Below are 25,814 nucleotides of genomic sequence, written 5' to 3'. Positions count from 1 at the left end.
GACTTTCTCAGTCTTTAGTGTGCAAAAGAATATGTGAGGAAGTTGTTAAAAAATTTTTTTTTTCCAACCTTACTGAGATTCTCATCTAGTAGCTTAGAAAAGGTTCAGGTATCTGCACTGAAAGAGATATTCCAAGAGATTCTGTTCTTAGTTGGCTAAGAGTACTTACTATATTTTGAAAAAACATTGCTTGGAGGCATTATAATCTTGCGAATTATTGACTTTCTTCCAGTATCAGTATTTCTAAAACCCAATTGTGAGGCTATTAACTAAGCTTTGTAAACTGTAGATTGATCCACTTAATCAGGCACACTTTCTGAAGGAGATGATATTAAGAAATGATTTTTTAATTCACTGTAGAATTTCATATTCTAAGCATTGAAATGTACAATCCATTATATTTGAGTATTGATCATGTTTGATTTTTGTAGGAAATAGTTCAGTACATTTTTTGTAAGAAATCTAGCATCTGATTAGCAATTAGAATCTGATTTTCCAAGACTGAAAACTTTTTTGTTGGTTTGGTTTTTCCATACCTACTTACCATTGTAGAAGGGAGGAAAGGTAGGAGAAAAAAAAGCTAAGTGACGTTTCTATCCATCTGTGGGCTGAGAAATATTAGATAATTAGTTATCTTATTGTAAGTCTGCAGCAGGGTCAGTGTTGAGTTTTATCTTGGAAAGGGAGGAGTTTGTGCCACTTCTCATGCTTAATTTATCAGTGAATTTTTGCAACTGTGAATAGTCAATGACTTCATTACATTTCAATGTATTATGAAGCTAAGAGAATTTGTAATATAAAAGGAGATTGTTGTTGTTGTTCAGTGGCTAAGTCGTGTCCAACTCTGTGATCTCATGAACTGCAGCACACAAGGTTCCTCTGTCCTCCACTATCTCCTGGAGTTCTGCTCAAATTCATGTCCATAGAAGGAGATACAAGAGTTAAAATACTCAGGTTGACAAATTTGACATACCTTTTTGATGAGTAAAGATAAATATATATTTGTTATGTGTATTTAAGACACCAAGAAATCTTTTGAGATATGATTAAATTACCTCCATGTTCCATTTCACTTTATCTCTTGTTCCTAACTTTATTCTGCATCAAGTGACAACAACAAGTGTTTATAGCATTTTAAACTTCGTTATATTCAATCTGTATTCAATCATTCATGTGGGATTTTGTCAAGGGAGGATGTAAAATCCCATTCTCTGAATATCTTTAAAAACAAAAGACAATTCAGGAATACTTGCAAACTTTTGTTTATTTATTTTTATCGTTAATTTTGACTGCTGGGGTCTTCACTGCTTTGCCAATGCTTTCTGTAGTTGTGGTGAGCAGCGTTCCTCTTTGTTGAGGTGTGCAGACTTCTCACTGTGGTGGCTCTTCTTGTTTTGGAGCACAGGCTCTAGGTTTGTGGGTTTCAGTACTTGCAGCACACAGGCTCCAAGGTTGTGGCCCAAAGGCTTAGTTGCTCCATGACATGTGGAATCTTCCCAGACCAGGGATCAAACCCATGTTGCCTACACTGGCATGAGGATTCTTATCCACTGCACTACCAGGGAAGTCCTACAAGCTTTTGGATTAGCAAATTCAAATATAAATATAAAACATATTATTTAAAGGTGATGAAGGTTAAGAGTCCCTCTTATATATTTCTGGTGCTTTTTTGAAAACAAGAGTCATAGTTGTATTAAAAAATCTGTGTGTGTGTGTGTGTGTGCGCGCTCAATCACTTTAGTCGTATCTAACTCTTTGTGACCCTGTGGATGTAGCTTGCCAGGCTCCTCTGTCCATGGGGATTCTCCAAGCGAGAATATTGGAGTGGGTTGCCTTCTCCTCCTCCTCCAGGGGATCTTCCCAACCCAGGGATCAAACCCACATCACCTGTGTCTCCTGCATTGGCAGGTAGGTTCTTTACCACTAGCACCACCTGGGAAGCCCAACAAGTCATAAACTCTTAATATTTCCTCAGCTAGTAATTCCCTCTGTAAGAATTTAAGGAAGTAATCATTTGAACAAATTTGAACAACCATTTCTGTAAATGGATGATCATTGCAACTTTGTCAATAGCAAAGTGAACTTTACTGTTGAACCATAGAAACAAGGGTAAACATATTATATTATATTCATAAGAGAGAAAGTGCAAAATGTTTTCAATTAACTTATTTTTTATTGAAGGATAATTTATTTACAGAATTGTGTTGGTTTCTGCCGAAAGTCAACATGAGTCGGCCATAGGTATACATATGTCCCTTCCCTCTCGAACCTCCTTACCACCTCCTTCCACCCCACCCCTCTACTTTGTCACAGAGCCCCAGTTTGAGTTCTGAGTCATACAGCAAATTCCCACTGGCTATCTGTTTTACACATGGTCATGTAAGTTTCCATGTTACTCTCTTCATACATCTCACCCTCTCCTTCCTCCCCCCAACCCATGTCCATAAGTTTGTTCTCTATGTTTAGTGTCTTCTTTGCTGCCCTGCAAATAATTTCATCAGCCATTTAAATTTAATATTTTTCAACAGTATTTACCAGGAAGTATCTCATCACATAATCAGGCTTCTCTCATATAATGTTAAGAGAAAAAACAGGATTAATAAAGTTAAATTTGAGAACAAAAATAAAAGCATACACATAAAGAATTGAATGGAAACGAAAAACAGCAATGGTCATATCTAGAGTATTGAATTTTAGGTGACTTTAATTTCTTTCTTGATAATTTTCTGTGTAGTTCAAAATCTTTTCAGTGAGCTTATGTGGCTTTCATAATTAGGAAAAATTTTAAAGAAATTTAAACGTTAAAAATCTGAAATTGTGTTAAGTGTGGTTCTTTGAATGACAGGCGGATGAGTGAAATGAACCTTTAGTGTCCCTTCAATTTTAAGGACCATCTGTCCAGTTCTGTTAACCAGTAACCATTGAAAGAAGTTAGATCCAGTTAGTAAAGGCAGAAAGAAATGTGTCTTTGTGAGTTCTATTCTGTATCCCTGTGCATATCTGCCGCCTTAAACTAATGGAGCTATTTATTGAGTTCAAACTGTCCCCAAGGAAGGCTGCTTTCTACTTTGCTTCTATGCAAGTGTTGTTCACTTTTTACAACTGGCTACTGAATCAAAGCCAGCAGCTGGCCATCCACACTATTACAGAGAACAATAGTCCAAGCCCAACCTTCTCAAGAGGGGCCCTGCTCCCATATCTTGAATATGCCTGCGTGAAAGACAGACGCTACTGAGTACAGTTTTATCTGCTCTGCTCATCCAAAAATACAGAAACTATGAAGACAAAATACATGATGGCTACATCTTATTGAGTGACCTTGGAAAACTCAAGTGAACCTCAATTTATTCCTCTTTAAAACTGGACTCATAATGACTTTCTCTGATGCCTGTAAAACATGTAAGAAAGAAGTTTATAACCTACATTTCTAAAATAATTGTTAGAGGATTATGTTCACATTTTTCTCATGATTTCCTTTCCTTTTCAAGTACATAGTGATACTAAGGAGACAGTAAAATAGCATCAGACCTCCTGCCTTGCCCAGGACTTCATGCTGCTTTGTAATGTGATCTCAAAATGGAGTGCAACTGGATGGCCCGATGCTATTTATTACCACCACTTAAAGTGAGTCCATATGCCAGTAGCATATTGAGCTGACAGGCTGTGATGTCATTGGCAGGAGCAGCACTACCAGAAGGCAGAGTTGCTGAGGATTGTTTGTGACATTATTCTCTCAGTGTATTGGATGCCGCTGGTCAGTAGTGGCAGTGATGTCTGGGGAAATAAGGTCAAGTGAAGCACCATATTACTAGTGATTTAGTGGTTAGAGCTACAGCCTGTCTGAGGCATAGGCTGGACACAGATGAATTATGTTTTTTTTTCCCTAAAATTAAGCTTAAACCTCATAGAGTCAACAGCACCAAATTCTTTGCCTTCTAAAAGTTTATTAATTTTGTGGTAGATAGAAATTTTCCTCTTTCTCGTCAGAATAGAAAAATACCCAGGTGTGAGCCTGTCCTGCTGTGTTTTCTTTAGCTGTTTTATTACTAAATTTGTAGAGCAGCAGTCCTACCTATTTGAGAAAGGAGAAATACTATTGATGTTTGTTACACAACAATATACTGTTCTGATTCTCTTTCTGCCTTACTGCTTAAACCTTCCCTGATGCTCTCCATAAGATCTTTGTGATTTTTTTCCCCTGGTATACAAAGAGGTGAGCAGGCACTATATTTTTTGAGATCCTTAAAAACTAAGGTACGTTGTCCTTTAGGCAGTTGTCCTTTAGGAGTTTTGATCAGGAGAAGAAATTATGGCAATATTTGTATTATAGAAAAGTCACTTTGGCAGCTATGCAGGCAGGAAGACATATAGGATGTGATTATCATCCAGGCAACAGATGGGGACTTCTTCAATGAGGGTATTGGTAGTCAGGGATGGGAAGAATAATTCAAGAAACATTCACAGGTGAGATCAAGAGATATAGATTGGGTGTAAAGCTGACTGCCAGGTCTCTAGATTGGGGGTCTACGATGACACATTAACAAGTAGCTGTCAATATTCTCTGTCTAGTTACAGTCTAGTAGAGAAAAGAAAGGTAAAAACATATAAGTATGTTTTGAATTCAAAACATGAATTGAACAATTCATGTGCCAGGCATTATGCAAAACATACTTTGTCTCAGTGATCCTTCTCCTCAGTCCTGTGATATACTGTTGTTATTGCTATTTTAAAGATGAAGAAACCGAGGCTATGAAAAACCAGGCAGTGCTCTCAAGGTCAATGGACCAAACTTTGGAACCTCCCAGGTAGACTGATTGTAAAACCTCTGCTGCACAGTATCTAGCAATGTCTGAAGCACTCACTTAGAAGGCCCAACTGCCAGAGGGTATTTTAGGATTAGTCATTCATGTAAAAATAATGCAAAGTAGTAAGCTGCTTTCTTCTTAAACTCAGAGCTTAACATCCAAATAAAATTGCTAATTCTCAAATTAGAGACTCGTAGAGGGGAGTTTCAAATGGAGGTTCAGATGGGAAGTTGCAGAATATTTCATATAAACCATTTCTTTCCTAAAAATGAAAAATTAAAACCTAGAGAAAGCTCACTTGCTCCAAAAATTCTCATGATAAAACAGATGGAACCTACACAAGAACTGAAGCAAAGAATATTCAAAACTAATCAACGATGAAAGCAGAAGGCACTTTTAACCATTGAAGAGAGAGCAGCCAGTTGCTGCCCTGACATTCTTAATGTCTTGCTTCTGGTGGATACAATTCTAGCTAATTTGTCTGTGGTCCTCTGTGACTTCCAAGAATTATGAACATGCCAATGGTTAGCTGGGCTTTAAGATGATCTCTAGAGCAAAACAGTTGCTATTGCTCTTGTCAGGCGAGTGTATGCTCCTTGGTTCTTTGCCTCGTCACAACAAAGATTTGGGGTGACGGATATTAAAGCCCCCTCGGCATGTCACAGCTCTTGGGTCTTGGACACACCGTGTTATAGCTCTCAGTTCTCGATCGGAACATGTTATATCTCTTAGACAAATCAGTGTTACAACTCAGTGTTACAGCTCTATTTTATTTAGAAGATAGCAGGAAAATCCATCTTCGAGGCGTGAAGGCATGGTGACCCAAAGACGCGAAGAGGGGAGCACCCCCAGGGCGTGGCAGAGAGGGAGAGAGGGAGAGAAAGAGAGATAGCTTTGGCTCCTCTTTTTATGTTTTTTCTCCCCCCGGGCCTGCACTGTGCAAATTGGGCTTAGTCAGGAGTGCTCGTCTACCTGAAGTCCTCACGCCGGTCCTTGGACCTTCCTCTGACCGTCCTCTGTTCTATTTTTGCGGGCTTTTCCCTTCCTTGTCTTTTAGCTGCCGCCATTTTGGACTCCTTTTCACTATTCTACCTACATGGACGGAGGAGCCTGGTGGGCTGCAGTCCATAGGGTCACTAAGAGTCGGACACGACTGAAGCAACTTCACTTTCACTTTTCACTTTCATGCATTGGAGAAGGAAATGGCAACCCACTCCAGTGTTCTTGCCTGGAGAATCCCAGGGACGGGGGAGCCTGGTGGGCTGCTGTCTATGGGGTCACACAGAGTCGGACACGACTGACGTGACTGAGCAGCAGCAGCAGCAACACCCTCCTATGGAGGAGATTTGTGTGTGGTTTATTAAGGTAGAATTGGTTTTATTTGTTATAGCAGTCTGTTGTTTCACAATCAGCCTCTAATGGTTGTATTTTTCATTGTTATTCGTTGTCACTAGAAGACTAAAAATCAGGAATAATAAAGTATAAAAACCGTGGGATGCCTTTTCAGTTGTTTGATGGAAAAATAAGTGCACATTCTGGAAGCCTCCTTCCCATATCATTTTGAAAGAATGTACCCAATGTAATGGATATAGACTCTATTCTCTATAGACCTTAGATTCTAACCAAAGTGAAAGGTCACTTTCTAAATTGAGCTATAACCAATTTATTTATTTATTTTTATTATTTTCTTTTGTAAAAGTTGAAATTCAGTTGATTTACAGTGTTTCAGGTATACAGCAAAGTGATTCTTTTCCATTATAGGTTATTGCAAGGCATTGAATATAGTTCCTTGTTCTATACTAAATTTCCTGTTGCTATCTATTTTGTATATACCAGTACTCTTGCCTAGAAAATCCCATGGATGGAGGAGCCTGGTAGGCTGCAGTCCGTGGGGTCACTACAAGTCAGACACGACTGAGCGATTTCACTTTCACTTTTCACTTTCACACATTGGAGAAGAAAATGGCAACCCACTCCAGTGTTCTTGCCTGGAGAATCCCAGGGATGGGGGAGCCCGGTGGGCTGCCGTCTATGGGGTCGCACAGAGTCGGACACGACTGAAGTGACTTAGCAGCAGCAGCAGCAGCAGCAGCAGCAGCAGTGCATATCTGTTAATCACCACCTCTTAATTTATTCCCTCCACGTCCTTTCCCCTTTGGTAACCGTGTTTGTTCTCTGTGTCTGTAAATCCCTTTCTGTTTTGTACATAGGTTCATTTGTATCATTTTTTAGATTCCATGTGTAAGTGGTGTTACATCTTCTTTATCCATCTTTTCTTGGTGGAAGCTTAGGTTGTTTCCATGTTTTGTCTATTATAAATAGTGCTGCTTTGAACATTGAGGTTCATGTATCTTTTTTTATTAAAGTGTTTCTCTTTTCTGGATATGTGCCCAGAAATGGGAATGCTGGATCATATGATAACTCTATTTTTAGTTTTTTAAGGAACCTCCAAGCCATGACCAGTTTTAGGTGATTATAATTGTGAGTGACTAACTTACACAGGAAAACTGATTTCATGATTTTATGCTCTTACAGGTTAAAATTCTCAAGCCTGGAAGTAGTATAGGTATATGCAAGACTTTTAAAAGCCCTTCACATGGAAGGCAAGAAATTCTGCTACTTGGCAAAAAAATCTGTTATATCTGTAATTGGCTTAGGCTGTTCACTAGTTTTCCTGTTTGTGCCATCACCTGGTGGTTAGTGGGCAAGTAATTCACTGATATTTTTATTTTTTACACCTTTGTATTTGGAATCAGTCTCCCTAGGACAAAAAGGCAAAGGGAGATGTGGCAGAAAGTGAAACCAGGGATACTGTGAACAGGAAATAACAGGGGTGGAAAGGGAAAGTTTGACAGAGAAAAAAGATACAGTCAAGCCCAGTAAGGACAGTGTGGTAACCTCCACATTGATCCATTAGAGACACATTGACAGTAGAAACAAAATTGTGTGGGAAGATTTTAATCTATAAAATACATGAACAAACTATTTTCAAGCTCTTCAGAGGAATTACTTACAAAACATGTATCATTCTTATCAGACCCTAGAAATCTAATGTTTGGTGTTTTTTAAAGAAGTTGAATTTCTTTTTGAAAATATTATGATACAGAGATTTCACTAACTTGACTGTCTTTTCATTTAGTTAGGCCTGTTAATAAGATTTTTACTGTGTATATCTAGAACCACTTACCACTTTAGATTTTTAAGCTCAGCATAAACTGATATCAGTGGGAATCTCCTATGTATATTGATTGCTTTTAAGTTTAGAAGGAGTGTATTCCACTCTAGGGTAGCAGTCTTTGATGCCCTGCTGGAATGACTGGGCATTTTTTCCCAGTTAATGAAGCTGGCTTCCATTGAATTTTGAGTTCATCACTAATTCGATCCTAGCAGCATGACATTAAGGACTGTTTAGTAATAAAGTAATAAGAAGCCGAATATTTAATAGAATTTTAAAAAAGACCTGTTCTTTGGTGTGAAAAATTTATTATCATTGACAATTCTTGGGGAAATTTTTGCTGTCATGTCAACTATTCATAGCAGAATCTTGCCTTATTCTTCTTCTTTGGGCCCAAGGTGTTTTGATGGTTGAATAAATTATTTAAATCACTTGTAGAGAACATGTAATAATTGCTGGTTCAGACTTCAGATAATTTTATAAGTGCTTTTAATGATGATGAAAAATTATTTGTTAATAACAGGCAAAATTGGCCAGTCTGTTAAGTCTTGGGTTAGATCCTGTTTCTCTGAGAAAATCTTTCCTACTTAAGTAAACTCAGTCATTCTATACTTTTTCATCTTGCTCCCTGTAAAATAACTTGATCCTACTTATATTCCCAGCAATTAGTACAGTAGCTGCGCCTTCTAAGTACTTGATAAATATTTGCCCAATAAATCATACATGAAAATCTGTAATATACAAAAATTTTACATTTTATACCACCTTGGATTTGGATTTGCATGATCGACATTTTGTGTTTAAACATGTAGCAAAATGTGTATAGTAATTCAACTTCATTTAGTATAAGAATGTATTACTTATTTCTGTAGGATTACTTTTATTTTCAGGTTTTATAATAGTTAAACATTTTAATAACTTATTTAATAATATTATACTACTATTAATGATGAGATGCCATGATTATTAAAGTTTAATGAAACACATTTAGTTTTAGCATACAGTTCACTGTTTCCATTTTATCCATTGGACTGTTTACAAAACCAGTTCAGCTTTAGTATTTGAAACATGATGAGAGTATTCCTCTGTTGTGGATAACTGCTTCAGTTGAGAATATTGTACAAGAGGGGAGAGAAAACATGGTTCAAATATTCTGACTCAACATACTTTTCATCTTATGAATATTACAAAACAGAATGTGTCTGTAATTTATTCTTAGTTCTCTCTTTAAATTTAATATATTTAGGGCTCATTGTTATGTTTCTTAAAATATTGTGTAAATTTTGTTATAAATGTTGAGCCATCTTTGTGAAACTGATTCTGCCCAAGACTTTTAAATCTGTCTGAATCTCAAAGGTGGAAACATGTCTTGGTACCTTGGGCGCAAGTAGTGTGAGTTCCTCTCGAGTTATGAGGGCATAATTGATATATGCCCTCAGCTTCATTTGGTTGGAACGGTGCATTTCCATGTAATTTCCTAGTTACTGCTAGGAATTAGAAGTAACTTCAATTAGATTACACAAATGACTTGCATCTTGTTCTCAACTCCATCTTCTTTCAGTCCCAAACCAGGTCCATGATGGATATAAGGCATGGATAAGGAGGATTACAATGTATTCCTCCCACTCTATAAGGCCAAGCAAAATCACGTGGGCCTTGAATTTTGAAGCCATAACATAGATGCGTTGATTTATAATGACAGCATTGATTAGGAAATAAGAAATCTCAATCTCATTAAAGATACTAGCCAATAGCAAGTTTAGTACAGAAAATATTTATGTATCTGGAAAAATCATTCATTCATGTTATTTTTTTTTCTGAAAATTCTCTTGGATATTTAAGATTTTATGCTAAATTTAGGTGATGTAAGAGTTATGGCTGATGGTCACTATCACATAAAAGCCTGAAATTTCATGTCTTTGCACAGAAGAAGCTTAGTTTTTGTTCACATAAAGTCTAGTGCAATGATGGTCGATTGGGAGTTGAGGTTCTTACATCTTCTGCATGCCGTTGTCAGGGACTTGGCTTTATATGTGTTTGTTTAGAGACTCGGGTTGATAGAAACTCTGTTTCTGCTAACATTGGGCTTCTGAGGTCTCCCTCAGGGTTGACCAACTAAGGAAAATGTGGAGAATTGTGCAGGATGTTTTCATCTGAAAGCGGTGGGTATTCCTTCTATTTGGGTTCCATAATCTGTCTTAATGTTCATGGGGTTCTCAAGGCAAGGATACTGGAGTGGTTTGCCATTCCCTACTCCAATAGGAGGAGAAGAGGCGACAGAGGATGAGACAATTGGATTGACTTAATGGACATGAGTGTGCGCACACTCTGGGAGATAGTGAGGGACAGGGCAGCCTGGCGTGCTGCAGTCTGTGGGGTCGCAAAGAGTCAGACACGATTTAGTGACTGAACAATAGCAATGTCTTATAGTCTAACCAGATGTAAAGGGAACAAGAAGACAGGGTCTTCAGTGGGTGGCCATTTTCCAAAAACAATACTTTTCTGTGAAAGGACAGCATGAACTTTTAGTGACTAGCGAGCTTCCTCTGCTTTTGTTAGAAGGTGATTATGATTGCTATATTCAAGCAACAACTGAGGATTGTCTTTAGAGTAATGGTATTAAAAATAAGGCTATTTTAAAAAACAACAACTAAGCATTATTAATCCATAATTGAATAAATGTAGGGCTATTGTTTTAGAACTAGATGGGTTGTGTCATCAAGTAGAATCCCATTTAAATGATTATGGAGATATTCTTAAATTTCAGAAGTTTAACATGGTTATTTCCTTTTCTCCCCCTCTGGTGATTGTTTTTAAGTAACACAGTTTAAAAGCCCTGTTTCTGTAGCTGCTTAAATAAAATTGCTAAGCAAGATGATAGTTCTATTTAGAAGATATATTCAACACATCGTTTTGTATTGTAGTGATTATGACATATAATCATTCTGTGCTGCTAAAATAAATTTCTGTGATTAAGAATAACTGTGTCCTTAAAGTACTTTTCAAAGTATTTCTGAGTCCTTATACCACTTGAGACAATCAATGAACCTTTGAGAAACATAGAAAAGGTGTTATTAGTCCCCTGTTTGGATAAGAAATATAGACTCACAGTGTTTAAATGATTAGCTTAAAATCCTTTGGATTGTAAATATTAGATGCCTTAGAAGTATAATCTTATAATGCTGTTTTCTTTACTTACGTGACTACATCTATCTGAACGCTGGAAAAGACCATTAGTCTGAATTTTTCAGTTTGTACAATCTATAAAAATGACCACTGATGCAGGTGATGTGAGAATCACAAGGTTACTGAAATAACAGATCAGCATTGTTGGGCTTACTCATTTTTGCTGGTGTAGGCATATCTTGTGTATTAGCTTTTAAATATTTATAGAGTAGAATTCCAGGAGTAGACAGATTTTACGGCTTTTTCTTTTAATCCAGAAGGGATTAAAAGCTACAGTTTCGAAACTGTAGCTCCAGTGTATTTTTAAATGAACCCAGAACTCTTCTATATTTTTCAAAATGCTTTTCTTAGTATAGTTGACTTTTAACCTTTTTGTTCATTGATACATTAATGAGCTTTTGTTGCCTAAAATTGTTGTTACAGATATAATAGACAAAGTCACTTTTCTCAAGAAGATCACAGTCTTATGAGAGTCAAAGAGTAAGCAGAGATGTCTCAATCCATAAAGCTGATGAAAGAAGAATATTCAGGGAGTCTTATAAGCCCCCAGAGTAGGGTGGGATGGAATGGGTGCTATAGAAGGTGATGTTTGAATTTGTTCTGGAAGGATAAGTAGAAGTTCAAACCAGACGTGGTGTTTTTAAAATATAAAATACAAAGTTCAGTTGCTGCTGCTGTTGCTGCTAAGTCACTTCAGTCGTGTCCGACTCTGTGTGACCCCATAGACGGCAGCCCACCAGGCTCCCCCGTCCCTGGGATTCTCCAGGCAAGAACACTGGAGTGGGTTGCCATTTCCTTCTCCAATGTGTGAAAGTGAAAAGTGAAAGTGAAGTCGCTCAGTCGTGTCTGACTTGTAGTGACCCCACGGACTGCAGCCTACCAGGCTCCTCCATCCATGGGATTTTCCAGGCAAGAGTACTGGAGTGGCTTGCCATTGCTTACATTATAGTTATTTGACTTAAAAGTCTGAAATAATATCAAAACATAATATCCACATCTGGGCTTCAGTAAAGGAATTTAACGGATGGTTCAGTAGAGAGCCATTGGTTCAGTTCATTTCTGTTCAGTCGCTCAGTCATGTCCGACTCTTTGTGACCCCATGGACTGCAGCACGCCAGGCCTCCCTGTCCATCACCAACTCCCAGAGTTTACTCAAACTCACGTCCATTGAGTAGGTGATGCCATCCAACCATCTCATCCTCTGTCATCCCATAAACATTGGGAAATAAAACCAATCGTAGGCATGTATTATGGTTGAGTGTGTGTGTTAGTCGCTCAGTTGTGTCTAACTCTTTGTGATCTCATGGACTGTAGCCAGCGAGGCTCCTTTGTCTATGGAATTTCCTAGACAAGGAGTATGTTGTCATTCCCTTCTCCAGGGAGGGCTACCCATTCCATAAATACAAATCTAGTATGGTTAGATTTATAGTTAACTTGAGCTCATTCTGTGCTTCCTCGTGTGTAGTGACCTATGTGCGTTTCTTTGCAGTGTGTCCTTCTCTTTGCTCTGTCTCTGTTCTCCCTCTGGCTAAGTCTGCATTAATCATTTCCCATGCCTGCTGTGATGCATTTGTTATGTGTAGTTGTTTCCATGTGGGTAACTTACGCCCAACTTTATTGTGTTAGTCCTTGTCCTTCACAGGTGTCTGTTAACACTTTTGTTTCTGCAGGCTTTGATTTTTTTAAATTAATTCCAGCGGCAATATTTATTGCCTACCTAGAAGTCACCAATCGGAGAAGGCAAAGGCAAGCCACTCCAGTACTCTTGCCTAGAAAATCCCATGGACAGAGGAGCCTGGTAGGCTGCAGTCCATGGGGTCGCTACGCGTCAGACATGACCTAGTGACTTCACTTTCACTTTTCACTTTCACACATTGGAGAAGGAAATGGCAACCCACTCCAGTGTTCTTGCCTGGAGAATCCCAGGGACGGGGGAGCCTGGTGGGCTGCCATCTATGGGGTCACACAGAGTCGGACACGACTGAGGTGACTCAGCAGCAGCAGCAGCAGCAGCGGAAGTCACCAATGGATGCAAATTGTGACTTTGAATATTAAAATTCTTTGGGAGATCAGAGAAAGTTCATTATAGAGAACAGACCTAAAATACGAGTTTGTAACACTGTTGAACCCTCTGAAGGCCCTGATAGCAGAGAGGCTGGCTGTGAGGAAAGGGGTGGGGAAGCCCTACCAGCCCAGACTTAGATGCAGCCTAAGAGGTTGGGAGGAAGGAAGGACTTTCAGTCATTAGACTTTGTAAAATCTTGACCTATTTTTCCTTAAAAAAATAGTTTCTCATCATCTGGACCAGTTTTCTTGAAGCGCTCCATAAAAGTAGACAGGAGAGGGAAAGATGGACAGAACAGAGGAGCTAACAAAATTGCTTTTAGCTTCGTGTCCTTGTAAAATCTGGCAATTGGCTAATCGGTTTTTCCTTATATATGTCCCCTAATCTCTTTCAGTGTTATATATTTATTGATCACTTATCAGAAGAATATAGTAGAACTAATTTAATGTATTATGTTTAATATAAACACAAAAACTGCCTCAGAACTCATTTAAGAACCACTGTACTTTCCTAGTATATACCTTGGAGGCATCTTGCCTGCCTTTGACATGAGTTTCAAAAGTCAATAAAAGATAGTATGTCTGTAAGATTCTCCCTTCTTTTTTAAAAATCCATTTTATTTTTATTGAAAAAGCAATACAATAAAAATAAAGAAAAATTTGAAAAGAGGTTAATTGCTATATTATCTTAAAATCATATTTATATTCCATTCTTTGTACTCATTGATATTTTTCTAGAGTTGCAATTCAGTTTAACTCAAGCATTGATCATTCATTCATTCAAGAAATGTTGCCTCAGTGCCCACCCTGTGACAGGCCCTGTTCTAAGTGCCGCGCACACTGCCCTGGATGAAGCAATGTCCCTCCCCTTGTGGTGAGTATGCTCTAGTGGAGGAGGGGTAGGGTAGAGGTGGAGACATAAGTCAACAGACAGACAGTGTTAGATGGCAATAAATTCCGTGACCAAAGCTAAAACCCAGTAGGGGGCTAGAGAGTGACAGGTGGCTTTTAAACTCAGGTAGTTAAAGGCAGTGTTGGGGATGTTTGATTGGAGGCCTGAGAGGGTAGCCTCTGTGACTCCGGTACGCCATTCCTGGCAGAGAAACAGTAGTTCCTGAAAAGGGGACTTTCTTGGCATGCTTGATGAGGAGCAGAAGGGTTTTTAATTCTGAAGCATATGGAGCAGGAAGGAGAGTGGTCAGAGGTAAGGTCAGAGGTCACCAGGGACCGCATTTAATTACTGCTGTAGGAGGCATGTGTACGCTGGGAGACAGAACTACAGAAGTGACTGACAGCCCTTAGCTTCACGGAGCTTATATTCAAATAGCACACAGATGTAAACAGAATAAATTGCATACAGTGTGTAGGTGCCATTATGAAGAAAAGAGCAAAGTGCAGTGGATAATATAGCTAACCGCACTGCAGGGACAATGATGCCGAAATGGAATCTGAAAGATGAGAACAAGCTTTCCAGGATGGAAAGGGAGGAGCATATGCCAGAGTCAAGGCGTATTTTTAGATTTAAAAAAATGTTTAATGAGATTAAGAAAAAGCCAAACAAAACCCCCAAAGATGTATATTGGAAAGTAATGGGAGATGAGGCTGGAGAATATATTAGAATCAAATTGTAAAAGTTCCAAGTTTAAAAAAAAAGAAAACTGAACATTAAAGTATCCTGGACAGTTTTTCCTTTTTTTTTTTTAAAAGCCAGAACATTTATTGTGTGACTAATCATTGAAATCCTTAAGATGAACTGGATGCTGCAGCAGTCGCTCGCTTGGGTTTAGGTGTTGTTCCTTCACGGAATCCATGCCTGAATCTGCGGTACACAATTTTTAGGTGCCTCATTCGACCAGTCCCAGTGGTATTTCGTCTTTTAGCTTTAGCACTCCAATTATACTTTCTCTTTCGCTTGGCAGGGTGGCCACACTTGCCACAGGTCGACTTCTGAAGGTGGTAGGCCTTAGAGCCACAGCGGCGGCACAGCGTGTGCGTCTTATTCCGACGCTTTCCAAACGATGACGTTCCCTTCGTCATCTTGCTTTTGCCACCGAGACCAAAGAGTCCGGAAGAGCAGTTTTTCCTTTTTAATTTGAGTTACTTTATGCTATGGAAGCTTAAAATTTTATCGATTATATTAAATTCATTGTTTTTCTCTGTTTTTTTTTTGGGGGGGGGATTCCTTAAAAGTAGGACAAACTGTTAACAAGAATTAATAACATCAAAGATAGATGAATTTTTCTATTTCCTCAGGACAGGCAAACAAGAAGAATTTCCATGTTTGCTTTAACTTTTAGTTTTGGGGGAAAAATTCAAGATCTCAAAGCTATATCTACTTTACTTAATAATTACTTTTGAAAAATGATGGATTTTCTGGTTTCCTCACAGAAATTGACTTACTTCTAGGGACATAAATATAGTAATCTATTTTTTAACAACTCTTTCTTGCTCAAGTAATATTTTCAGGAGATTCCATGTTTTGAATGACTGTTAGCGTTATTTAAAGTTTATTTGCCGTATTGTCTTACATCCTGGCTGGAAACTTTTAGAAATGAGTTGTAAATAAATTCTAGACTCTGAACGTAAATTTCCCAATGCAATATTTTCATTGGTATTTTTTTTTTATTGTTTGTTTAGCTTTGATTTTGTAATCATAAACCTAATTCTGTAATCCAGCTAGATCTACATGGAGACAGGAAAACCCTGACCTTGAAGAACTGCAGTGAGAGCATGATTATGCGATATTGCCTGCCAGTGAGGGTGGAAAGGTGTTCTCCTGAGCTACAGGAGGACGACCTGGTGGTTAAGGTAATACACAGGTCAAATTTATCAGAATCACTCTCAGTGGATTGGTGGTCCTGCCATTCCTTGACCGAAAGTGCTCCATGAGTTCTACTATATATGTTCTTTTGCCTTACTTACATGGGCCGTCCGACCACTCTGTCTTGACAGTACAAGTGAAAAATGGAACTTTTTGTGTTGGCCTAGTATTTGCCATGGATGAGATGCCAGGCTGTGTTTCAGGAAGAAGTTTGCATCATCAGATTTCTGCCCCTACATGAACTTGCCACTAGTGCCATTACCACGTGAGAAGTCACCGCCTTGACATACAAACCCCAGAGTAATTCTGTGAAAGCAGCAACCTTCACAAGCAAACCTTCTCTCTAGGGATAAGAATGCAAATATTCTGCTGTCTTTGGAACTTTGTTTGCAGATAGCTTGAAAGAGATATGGCTGAAGGTCTCACCCTTGACTGTGATGTCAAAGAATAGTGTAGTTGACCTTGGCTGGGTGTTGACATTGGTGGCATCTGCAAAACCTCATTGGTACTGTTTTCAAAGATTAAAGTGCTCCTAGAATTTTTCTAACAGTGCTGTTATGCTGTCTACAAGAAATCAGAATTCACTCATGAATGTTGTTCACTCGGTAGGTTTAAGGCTGTTAAATTGCTGTGTCAAGCCCTCCCTTGATGCTCTTCATTAGAATTGAAAGTACTGTGTGAAGTAATGTCTTGGGAACCACAGGCTGTATAGAACCTGAGCTCAGGGACTCTGAGGTCCTTCAGAGGTGTAGGCAGCCCCCATAGAGGTACAGTTGGGTCACTGGAAGTCTTTCATGGGCGCCTCTCTGACTATGTTAGGGACCTTTCTTTAGTGGTTGGCAACAGTATCAGTTCATCTAAGAATGATCAAATAACACTGGCATTTTAGAATATGTATGTCCTTGTGAATAAAACATTAGCATCTTCCTTAATTTTCAAACATCATTTTAAAGAGGAGATTTTCAGGGCACATCATCATCCACAATTGGCCTCACATGCCTAAAAGCATGATTGTACTCTTTTTTTAATAACCTTTACGTAATAAAGCTCAAAAACCCCAGAATATTAATCTTTTATAAAATGTTGTTTAGAAAAGAAGACCATTTTATGTCTCCAAAAGACAATGAAACAGAAGACAAGTGACCTAACTTGGGAAGGCAACCAAACTGTATTTGGTTTTTTTGCATTAGTTCATGTGTCACTATTTGTTACACAGACATTGTTAGCACCATATTTTACAGATGAGTAAATTGAGGCTTAGAGAAGCTGGATGACTAGATCATGAATTGGAATCCAGCCTTTCTGGCTCTAAAGTCCATGGTCTTGCCTATCATGAGTCCCAGTTCTGCTTAAACACATCATTAGTTTGTTCTGAGCCTTAGTTCTGCTCTAGTTAATTATTACAGCATAACAAACCACTGGAACACTTAAAACAACAGCAGTTTAAATTCTCTCATACTCTGGTAGACTCAATCAGTTCTTTTTCATGATGGTCTCAAGGCAACAGAAAAGAAGGTAGAAATGAAAGTCGCAAGGTGTCTTGAGACCTGGGCTCTGAAAGTCCCATGGTGCCACTTTACCACATTGCACTAGTCAAAGCAAGTCACAGGGGAAACCCAGACTCAGTGAGATGGAAAAAGATTTTGTCTCCTGATGGGAAGGACTACAAACATATTATCATCATATTTAATTTGTTGCTATTCTTTTCTGTTTTTAATTTTTAATATGTGATATTGTGTTGCGTTATTACCAAACACTGAAGAATGTTAGAAAATGATGCTTTAGGTTCTTGAATCTATCTCCTAATTTTGTCCTACTTTACCATTTCAAAGGAGATTTGAGCATCGAGATATCTTGAAAGCTTATAAATAGAGCCCTCTGTAGTTTAAGATGTTATGATTTATAAAAGATGGTAGATTTGTAGTTAAAAGGAATTTTCAATAGATTAAAATGAGATTAAAAAGAAATGTGAAACCACCTTTAGTTCATAGGGCATGGGAATTTTCTTCTAGACTTACAGAAGCATTAATAGTTTTCTGAAATGCAGTGAAATGTGATTTTTTTATTGTATTTGTGTAGAATCAAGAAATAAGTAAAAGCTGTGTGAAGTCCAAGTCTTGCCATTCTTTGGATGGTTAATACTATTAGATCCAGTTGTTTTTATATCAAGAAGTCTATAGAGTCATATTATGAGCATGGAATGGTTCTGGTTAAAGGAGGAGAAGAGGGCAACAGAGGATGAGATGGTTGAATGGCATCATCGATTCAATGGACATGAGTTTGAGCACACTCTGGGAGATACTGAAGAATAGGAAGCCTGGCATGCTGCACTCCATGGGGTCGCAGAGAGACACAACTGAGCGACTGAAAAACAAACAACAATGCAGAAATGCCTATAACTCCAAACGTTTTCTCCCAATATGATATTTCTCAATGACATCCTTTCTTTCTAATAATTATTCTAACCTTGAATAGGACTTTCATAAAAACATCAAATAATTGATAAGCTTCCATTTTGTGTAATAAATCTTAACTCTTAACTCTTTCCAAAATCTAATTTCTTTTGGCATCTCAAAATATTACTGCGGTGTGCCAAAATGAATTCTAAAATGGAAAACCTAACAAAAAGAGAGATCCTCCTGAGATTGCTTTTCTAAGAGGAAGCTGTCTGAGATTTTTGGGGCTTTATTTAGGAATCAGTTCTTGAAAATTAGCCCTAAATGATCTGTTTTTAAATGACTCTGGTAAACTGATATTATAAGGATTTACGGTTTCCTTCTGTGATTTTCAATTGTTTTTTTGATTTGTTTTTATGTAAGTTTGCCTGCTCAAATTGCATCCTCTACCGTAAAATCTGGAAATTAGAAAACACACTGCCTGAGCTATAGGTATGTTCTCTTTTGCTTATGTAATGTTTAAACATTGACTGAGTTGTCAGTATTTTGACAGAGTATCTTACGTAAGAGTCTGAAATCAAGTTTCTTTACAAAAATCAGAATATCTGATGATATTGAGCCAGTATTCCCACTTGAACATAATGGTTTGAGGCGGAATAGAAATTGCCCTCTTTGGATAGGGCGTATGCAGTCTTGGTCACCATCATCCCCACTTCTTATGCTTACATAACCTGTTTGCCTGTAGATGCATTTTGAGTTTGAGATAGCAGAGGGCTTATGGCTGACAGGATCCAAACACCCCTGTGATGTTTGAGAATCAGAGACTTTGGAGGCTACAGTGGGGTTTCAGTGGTAGATGCGTGACTGAGTGTGGAGACCATCAGGTGTATGGGCACAAACACAAATGCAAAAAAAGAACCTCGGTCTGTCCACCTCCTAATCAAGCTGTGGACTGCAGTGGTACAGATTCTGTCTGTCTCCGAACCGTATCATAAACCTGACTTTGGCCATAATACTTCAGCACTAGATTGCACCTGCTGTTTTAAAAATACTTATCAGTCATCTTGAGCATCATATTGAAACACAAGCCAACATAGCCTGAAATTGTGACTTCTCTGAATACTCTTCTAAAGCTACAAAAAAATAAAAATAATTTCAAGTTACGTTAAATTCTGAATTTAGGAATCTAGGCAAACAGCATTTAGTGGTCAAATCCTACGATCATATTTTGGATTGATATCCAAGCCTCTTTTTATGTATAGTTCTTCTGTGTATTCTTGCCACCTCTTCTAAATATCTTCTGCTTCTGTTTGGTCCATACCGTATCTGTCCTTTATTGTGCCCATTTTGTATGAAATGTTCCCTTGGTATCTCTAATTTTCTTGAAGAAATCTCTAGTATTTCCCATTCTATTGTTTTCCTCTATTTCTTTGCATTGATCGCTGAGGAAGACTTTCTTATCTCTCCTTGCTATTCATTGGAACTCTGCATTCAAATGGGTATATCTTTCCTTTCCTCCTTTGCCTTTCACTTCTCTTCTTTTCACAGCTATTTGTAAGGACAACCATTTTGCCTTTTTGTATTTCTTTTCTTGGGGATGGTCTTGATCCCTGCCTCCTGTACAATGTCATGCACCTCTGTCCCTAGTTCTTCAGGCACTCTGTCTAACATATCCAATCCCTTGAGTCTATTTGTCACACCTACTGTATAATCATAAGGGATTTGATTTAGGCCATACCTGAATGGTCTAGTGGTTTTCCCTACTTTCTTCAATTTAAGTCTGAATTTGGCAATAAGGAGTTCATGATCTGAGCCACAGTCAACTCCTGGTCTTGTTTTTGCTGACTAGAGCTGTATAGAGCTAAGTGGGCCTTAGGAAGCATAACTGTGAACAAAGTTAGTGGAAGTGATGGAATTCCAGTTGAGCTATTCAGATCCTAAAAGATGATGCTGTGAAAGTGCTGCTCTCAATATGCCAGCAAATTTGGAAAACTTAGCAGTGGCCACAGGATGGGAAAAGGTCAGTCTTCATTCCAATCCCGAAGAAAGGCAATGCCAAAGAATGTTCAAACTACCACACAATTACACTCATCACACACACTAGTAAAGTGATGCTCAAAATTTTCCAAGCCAGGCTTCAGCAGTATGTAAACTGTGAACTTCCAGATGTTCAAACTGGATTTAGAAAAGGCAGAAGAACCAGAGATCAAATTGCCAACATCCGTTGGATCAGCAAAAAAGCAAGAGAGTTCCAGAAAAACATATACTTCTGCTTTATTGACTATGCCAAAGCCTTTGACTGTGTGGATCACAGCAAACTGTGGAAAATTCTGAAAGAGATGGGAATACCAGACCACCTGACGTGCCTCTTAAGAAACCTATATGCAGGTCAGGAAGCAACAGTTAGAACTAGACATGGAACATACTGGTTCCAAATTGGGAAAGGAGTATGTCAAGGCTGGATATTTTCACCCTGCTTATTTAACTTATGTGCAGAGTACATCATGCGAAATGCTGGGCTGGATGAAGCACAAACTGGAATCAAGATTGTAGGGAGAAATATCAATAACCTCAGATATGCAGATGATACCAGCCTATGGCAGAAAGCGAAGAAGAACTAAAGAGTCTCTTAATGAAAGTGAAAAAGTTGACTTAAAGCTCAACATTCAGAAAATGAAGATCATGGCATCTGGTCCCATCACTTCATGGCAAATAGATGGGGAAACAGTGGCAGACTTTTTTTTTTTTTTTGGCTGCAAAATCACTGCAGAGGATGACTGCAGCCATGAAATTAAAAGATGCTTGCTCCTTAGAAGAAAAGTTATGACCAATCTAGACAGCATATTAAAAAGCAGAGGCATTACTTTGCTGATAAAAGGTCCGTCTGAGAGTTGGATTATAAAGAAAGCTGAGCACCGAAGAATTGATGCTTTTGAGCTGTGGTGTTGGAGAAGACTCTTGAGAGTCCCTTGGACTGCAAGGAGATCCAACCAGTCCATCCTAAAGGAAATTAGTCCTGAATATTCATTGGAAGGTCTGATGCTGAATGAAACTCCAATACTTTGGCCACCTGATGTGAAGACCTGACTCATTTGAAAATGCCCTGATGCTGGGAAAGATTGAGGGCAGGAGGAGAAGGGGACGACAGAGGATGAGATGGTTGGATGGCATCAGCAACTCAATGGACATGAGTTTGAGTAAACTCTGGGAGCTGGTGATGTACAGGGAAGCCTGGCGTGCTACAGTCCATGGGGTCACAAAGAGTCGAACGTGGCTGTGCAACTGAACTGAACTGATCCAAGCCTTTATGTGTTTCTTGATCTCTTGATCTTCTTGATCTATTACTGTGTGTTCTGCCTTGTTATTATTTTTTTCCAGAATAGTTATGAATTTCCTGTCAATTTTAAGGTTGTTTCAAAAGAAAAAATTACCAAATTTCTGTAGTTCTCCTTTCTGAATCAAAGATCACCATGGATCACCATGAATAATTTTGAAAATGAGTAAAATTAGTTTTTGACTATAGCAGCTAACATTATTGAGTGCTTATTACATGCTAGTATTTTAATTTCCGTATTAATTAACTCATTTATTCCTATTAGAGAGCCCTACTTTATAGATAAACAAAAATTGAGGCATAGAGAGGGGATAAAATTTGTCTAAATTCACAGAGCACAGGGATGTGTTTCCTGGCAGTCTGATTTCCATATCTGCTCTTACTCACTCTTTTCTACCACCTCTTGCCTGGTTTCTCTGACACTCATTCCAGCCTCCGCTGAATTTCACAAAGGCCTGTTTCCAGATGTTTTAATAATGTGCAGGAGTCTACAATGTTTGTGGCTTCTGGAACATATTGTATGAAACTTAAAGAATTTTCATCCTCGGTACTGTGTGTGTGTGTGTGTGTGTGTGTTAGTCTATCAGTTGTGCCCGACTCTTTGTGACCCACCTGGTCCACTGTCTATAGGCTTCTCCAGGCAAGACTCCAGTGAAGTGAGTCGCCATTCCCCTCTCCAGGGCATCTTCCTGACTCAGGGATCAGATCAGGGTCTCCTGCATTGCAGGCTGATTTTTTACCACCTGAGCCACCAGCTCAGAGGTTAAAGCGTCTGCCTCCAATGCAGGAGACCTGGGTTCGATCCCTGGGTGGGAAGATCCCCTGGAGAAGGAAACGGTAACCCACTCCAGTATTCTTGCCTGGAGAACCCCATGGACGGAGAAGCCTGGTAGGCTACAGTCCATGGGGTCGCAGAGTCGGACATGACTGAGCGACTGAACGGAACAGAGCCACCAGGGAAGCCCCGTAGGGACTATAATGCCAGATAACAAGATTCTTCAATTTGAAGATTTGTAGAATCTTATGAAATAAAATCATGTGTTTCTACTCTAAACATTACTTTTCTTCTCTTAAGATGGCTTGAATAGAGTCAGTGTACATTCTCAAAGTTATTCTTAAAATGTGGTAGTGTGCAAAGATGAAAATGAAGGTTAGAATGTTTGAATTTACCTAGGGCTTCCCAGGTGGTCCTAGTAGTACAGAATCCACCTGCCAGTGCAGGAGATGCAGGACACACAGTTTCAGTCCCTGGGTCGGGAAGCTGCCCTGGAGTAGGAAATTGCAACACTCTCCAGGACTCTTGCCTGAAAAGTGCCATGGAAAGAGGTGCCTGGCAAGGTCCATGGGGCCACAGAGTCAGATACGATTGAGTGATTGAGCGCAGAGCACAGATTTGAATTTGTTTAGAGTGGCGTCTATAGGATTAAAATCTATGTGGTGAAAGTGTTTACCATACATGATAGCAAAGGTATATACCACACTTATCCCAGTGCAGAACTGCCCTTAACCCTGACTGTGGGGACTAGGGTTTAATAAGTATTAAGCTTAATAAATATAAGGAAGAAATAGTGAGAAGTAACTTGACACAGAGGCAGAAACAATGGAATAAATCCTTGCTAATCAAAGTGTAACCATAGGCCAGAAGCACGGGCATCCCCTTGTAAAAAATGCATAATCTCAAATGCCAGCCCAGACCAGGGAATCTGAACCTATGTTTACATTAACAGGTGATTCATGTACCGGCTAAATTTTGAAAAGTACTTGGCTAGAGATATTGGATTCCACCAGTTATTAGTTGTGCAATCTTTAGTAAGCCACTTACTAAGCTCATATTTTAGTTTCTTCCTTCCTTGTCACTTGCCACATTGATTCTGGAGAAGTTATTCTGTATCTCCATTTAGTTGCTTGGAAAATAGAGGTAATAATAATACCTACCTCACCCTATTGTGAGTATTAAATGATGTAATTGTTAAAAGGTGTATGGACTATTGTTCACTTGTATGTCATGAATAAATGCGTGCAGTATCTTTTTCATTGTTTCTCTGTTGTACTGTATTATATTACCTTTATCACATGGCAAGTGAGATAATACACTTATTTCAGAATTCACTATACCTATAAATAAATATGCTTTATGCATGTTTTCCTTTCAGTCCAAGGGACTCTCAAGAGTCTTCTGCAACACCACAGTTCAAAAGCATCAGTTCTTCGGTGATCAGCTTTCTTCACAGTCCAACTCTCACATCCATACATGACCACGGGAAAAACCATAGCCTTGACTAGACGGACCTTGGTTGGCAAAGTAATGTCTCTGCTTTTTAATATGCTATCTAGGTTGGTCATAACTTTCCTTCCAAGGAGTAAGCGTCTTTTAATTTCCTGGCTGCAATCAGCATCTGCAGTGATTTTGGAGCCCCCAAAAATAAAGTCTGACACTGTTTCCACTGTTTCCCCATCTATTTCCCATGAAGTGATGGGACCAGATGCCATGATCTTCGTTTTCTGAATGTTGAACTTCAAGCCGACCTTTTCACTCTCCTCTTTCACTTTCATCAAGAGGCCTTTGAGTTCCCCTTCACTTTCTGCCATAAGGGTGGTGTCATCTGCATATCTGAGGTTATTGATATTTCTCCCGGCAATCTTGATTCCAGCTTGTGCTTCTTCCAGCCCAGCGTTCCTCATGATGTACTCTGCATATAAGTTAAATAAGCAAGGTGACAATATACAGCCTTGACGTACTCCTTTTCCTATTTGGAACCAGTCTGTTGTTCCATGTCCAGTCTAACTGTTGCTTCCTGACCTGCATACAGGTTTCTCAAGAGGCAGGTCAGGTGGTCTGGTATTCCCATCTCTGCAAGGAGATCCAACCAGTCCATTCTAAAGGAGATCAATCCTGGGTGTTCATTGGAAGGACTGATGCTAGAGCTGAAACTCCAATACTTTGGCCACCTCATATGACGAGTTGACTCACTCGAAAAGAGTCTGATGCTGGGAGGGATTGGGGGTGGGAGGAGATGGGGACGACAGAGAATGAGATGGCTGGATGGCCTCACCTACTCGATGGACATGAGTTTGAGTGAACTCCGGGAGTTGGTGATGGACAGGGAGGCCTGGCGTGCTGTGATTCATGGGGTTGCAAAGAGTTGGACACGACTGAGCGACTGAACTGAAGTGAACTGAACTGATGCATGTTTTCAATTTTGTGAGGTAGTACAAAATTGTTTTCCTTGAAGTTAAAAGGAGCAAGATTTTCCAGTTCAAGATTTTCCAGTTAAAGGTTTTCCAGTGGAAGAACATTGTGGTAGGAGTTAGTCCCATTCTCTTGACCTTGAACCTGAAGTCTAACATCTTTGGATTTCATGACTATTATATGAGAACCTAAAATGCTATAAAATGCTTATAGTACTATTTTATAGATTTTATAGAACTGGCAAAACCACTTATCATCTTAATGATGAGAATTTGCGTTCAGATAACTGTTATTTTGTGGTACTATATTGGGTACTTTTAGAAGTTTCAATAAATCATTCAAATTATTGTTTCCACCACAAATATATGCTCTAATTACCCATATCTATAGAGAAGGAAATGACAATCCACTCCAGTATGCTTGCCTGGAAAATCCCTGGAGTGCTGCAGTCCCTGGGGTCGCAAAAAATCGGACACGACTGAGCGACTGAGCATTCACGCAATCCATATCTAATCCCAAATCCATAATTTCTGTAGGAAATAATTTGCTATTTGAAAATGCAATAGCTCATTTATTAAAGCTTGGAATAGAAGTTGGCTGTCCTCTGCTTTTTCTGCCACCTTGCTGTCTAGGCTCCATGTGAGCATATTGTCTGAGTCATTGCAAACACACAGCGCGTCTTCGTTGGATGAAAGACAGTGCCTTCACCCTAATTGTCTGTTCTCCACTGGGAAATTCTCTGAAGTTTGTTACTTCTCTTTTCTGGTTATAAAGTTCGTAGCAAAATTTCAACTCTTCGATAACCAGAAACAACTGTTTGGAGTTCATCAATTCTTCTTTGCC

The 25,814-nt window shown here is 38.9% G+C and overlaps 1 protein-coding gene across 1 annotated transcript; it reads right to left on the bottom strand.

Moving 5' to 3' along the window:
• Positions 1 to 14,913: 14,913 nt before the first annotated feature.
• On the bottom strand, positions 14,914 to 15,300 carry LOC129561457 (large ribosomal subunit protein eL37). The gene has a single exon (XM_055433968.2). The coding sequence runs from the start codon at positions 15,265 to 15,267 to the stop codon at positions 14,974 to 14,976; it is 294 nt and encodes a 97-aa protein (XP_055289943.2). The 5' UTR covers positions 15,268 to 15,300; the 3' UTR covers positions 14,914 to 14,973.
• Between the last annotated feature and the right edge of the window lie 10,514 nt (positions 15,301 to 25,814).

The sequence above is a fragment of the Moschus berezovskii genome, chromosome 5, assembly GCF_049115385.1.
Source record: "Moschus berezovskii isolate FMDL1 chromosome 5, NW_MosBer_1.0, whole genome shotgun sequence".
Taxonomy (NCBI): Eukaryota; Metazoa; Chordata; class Mammalia; order Artiodactyla; family Moschidae; genus Moschus; species Moschus berezovskii.
The sequence above is the reverse complement of the archived record's forward strand: the minus strand, read 5'-3'. Positions and strand labels throughout refer to the sequence as shown.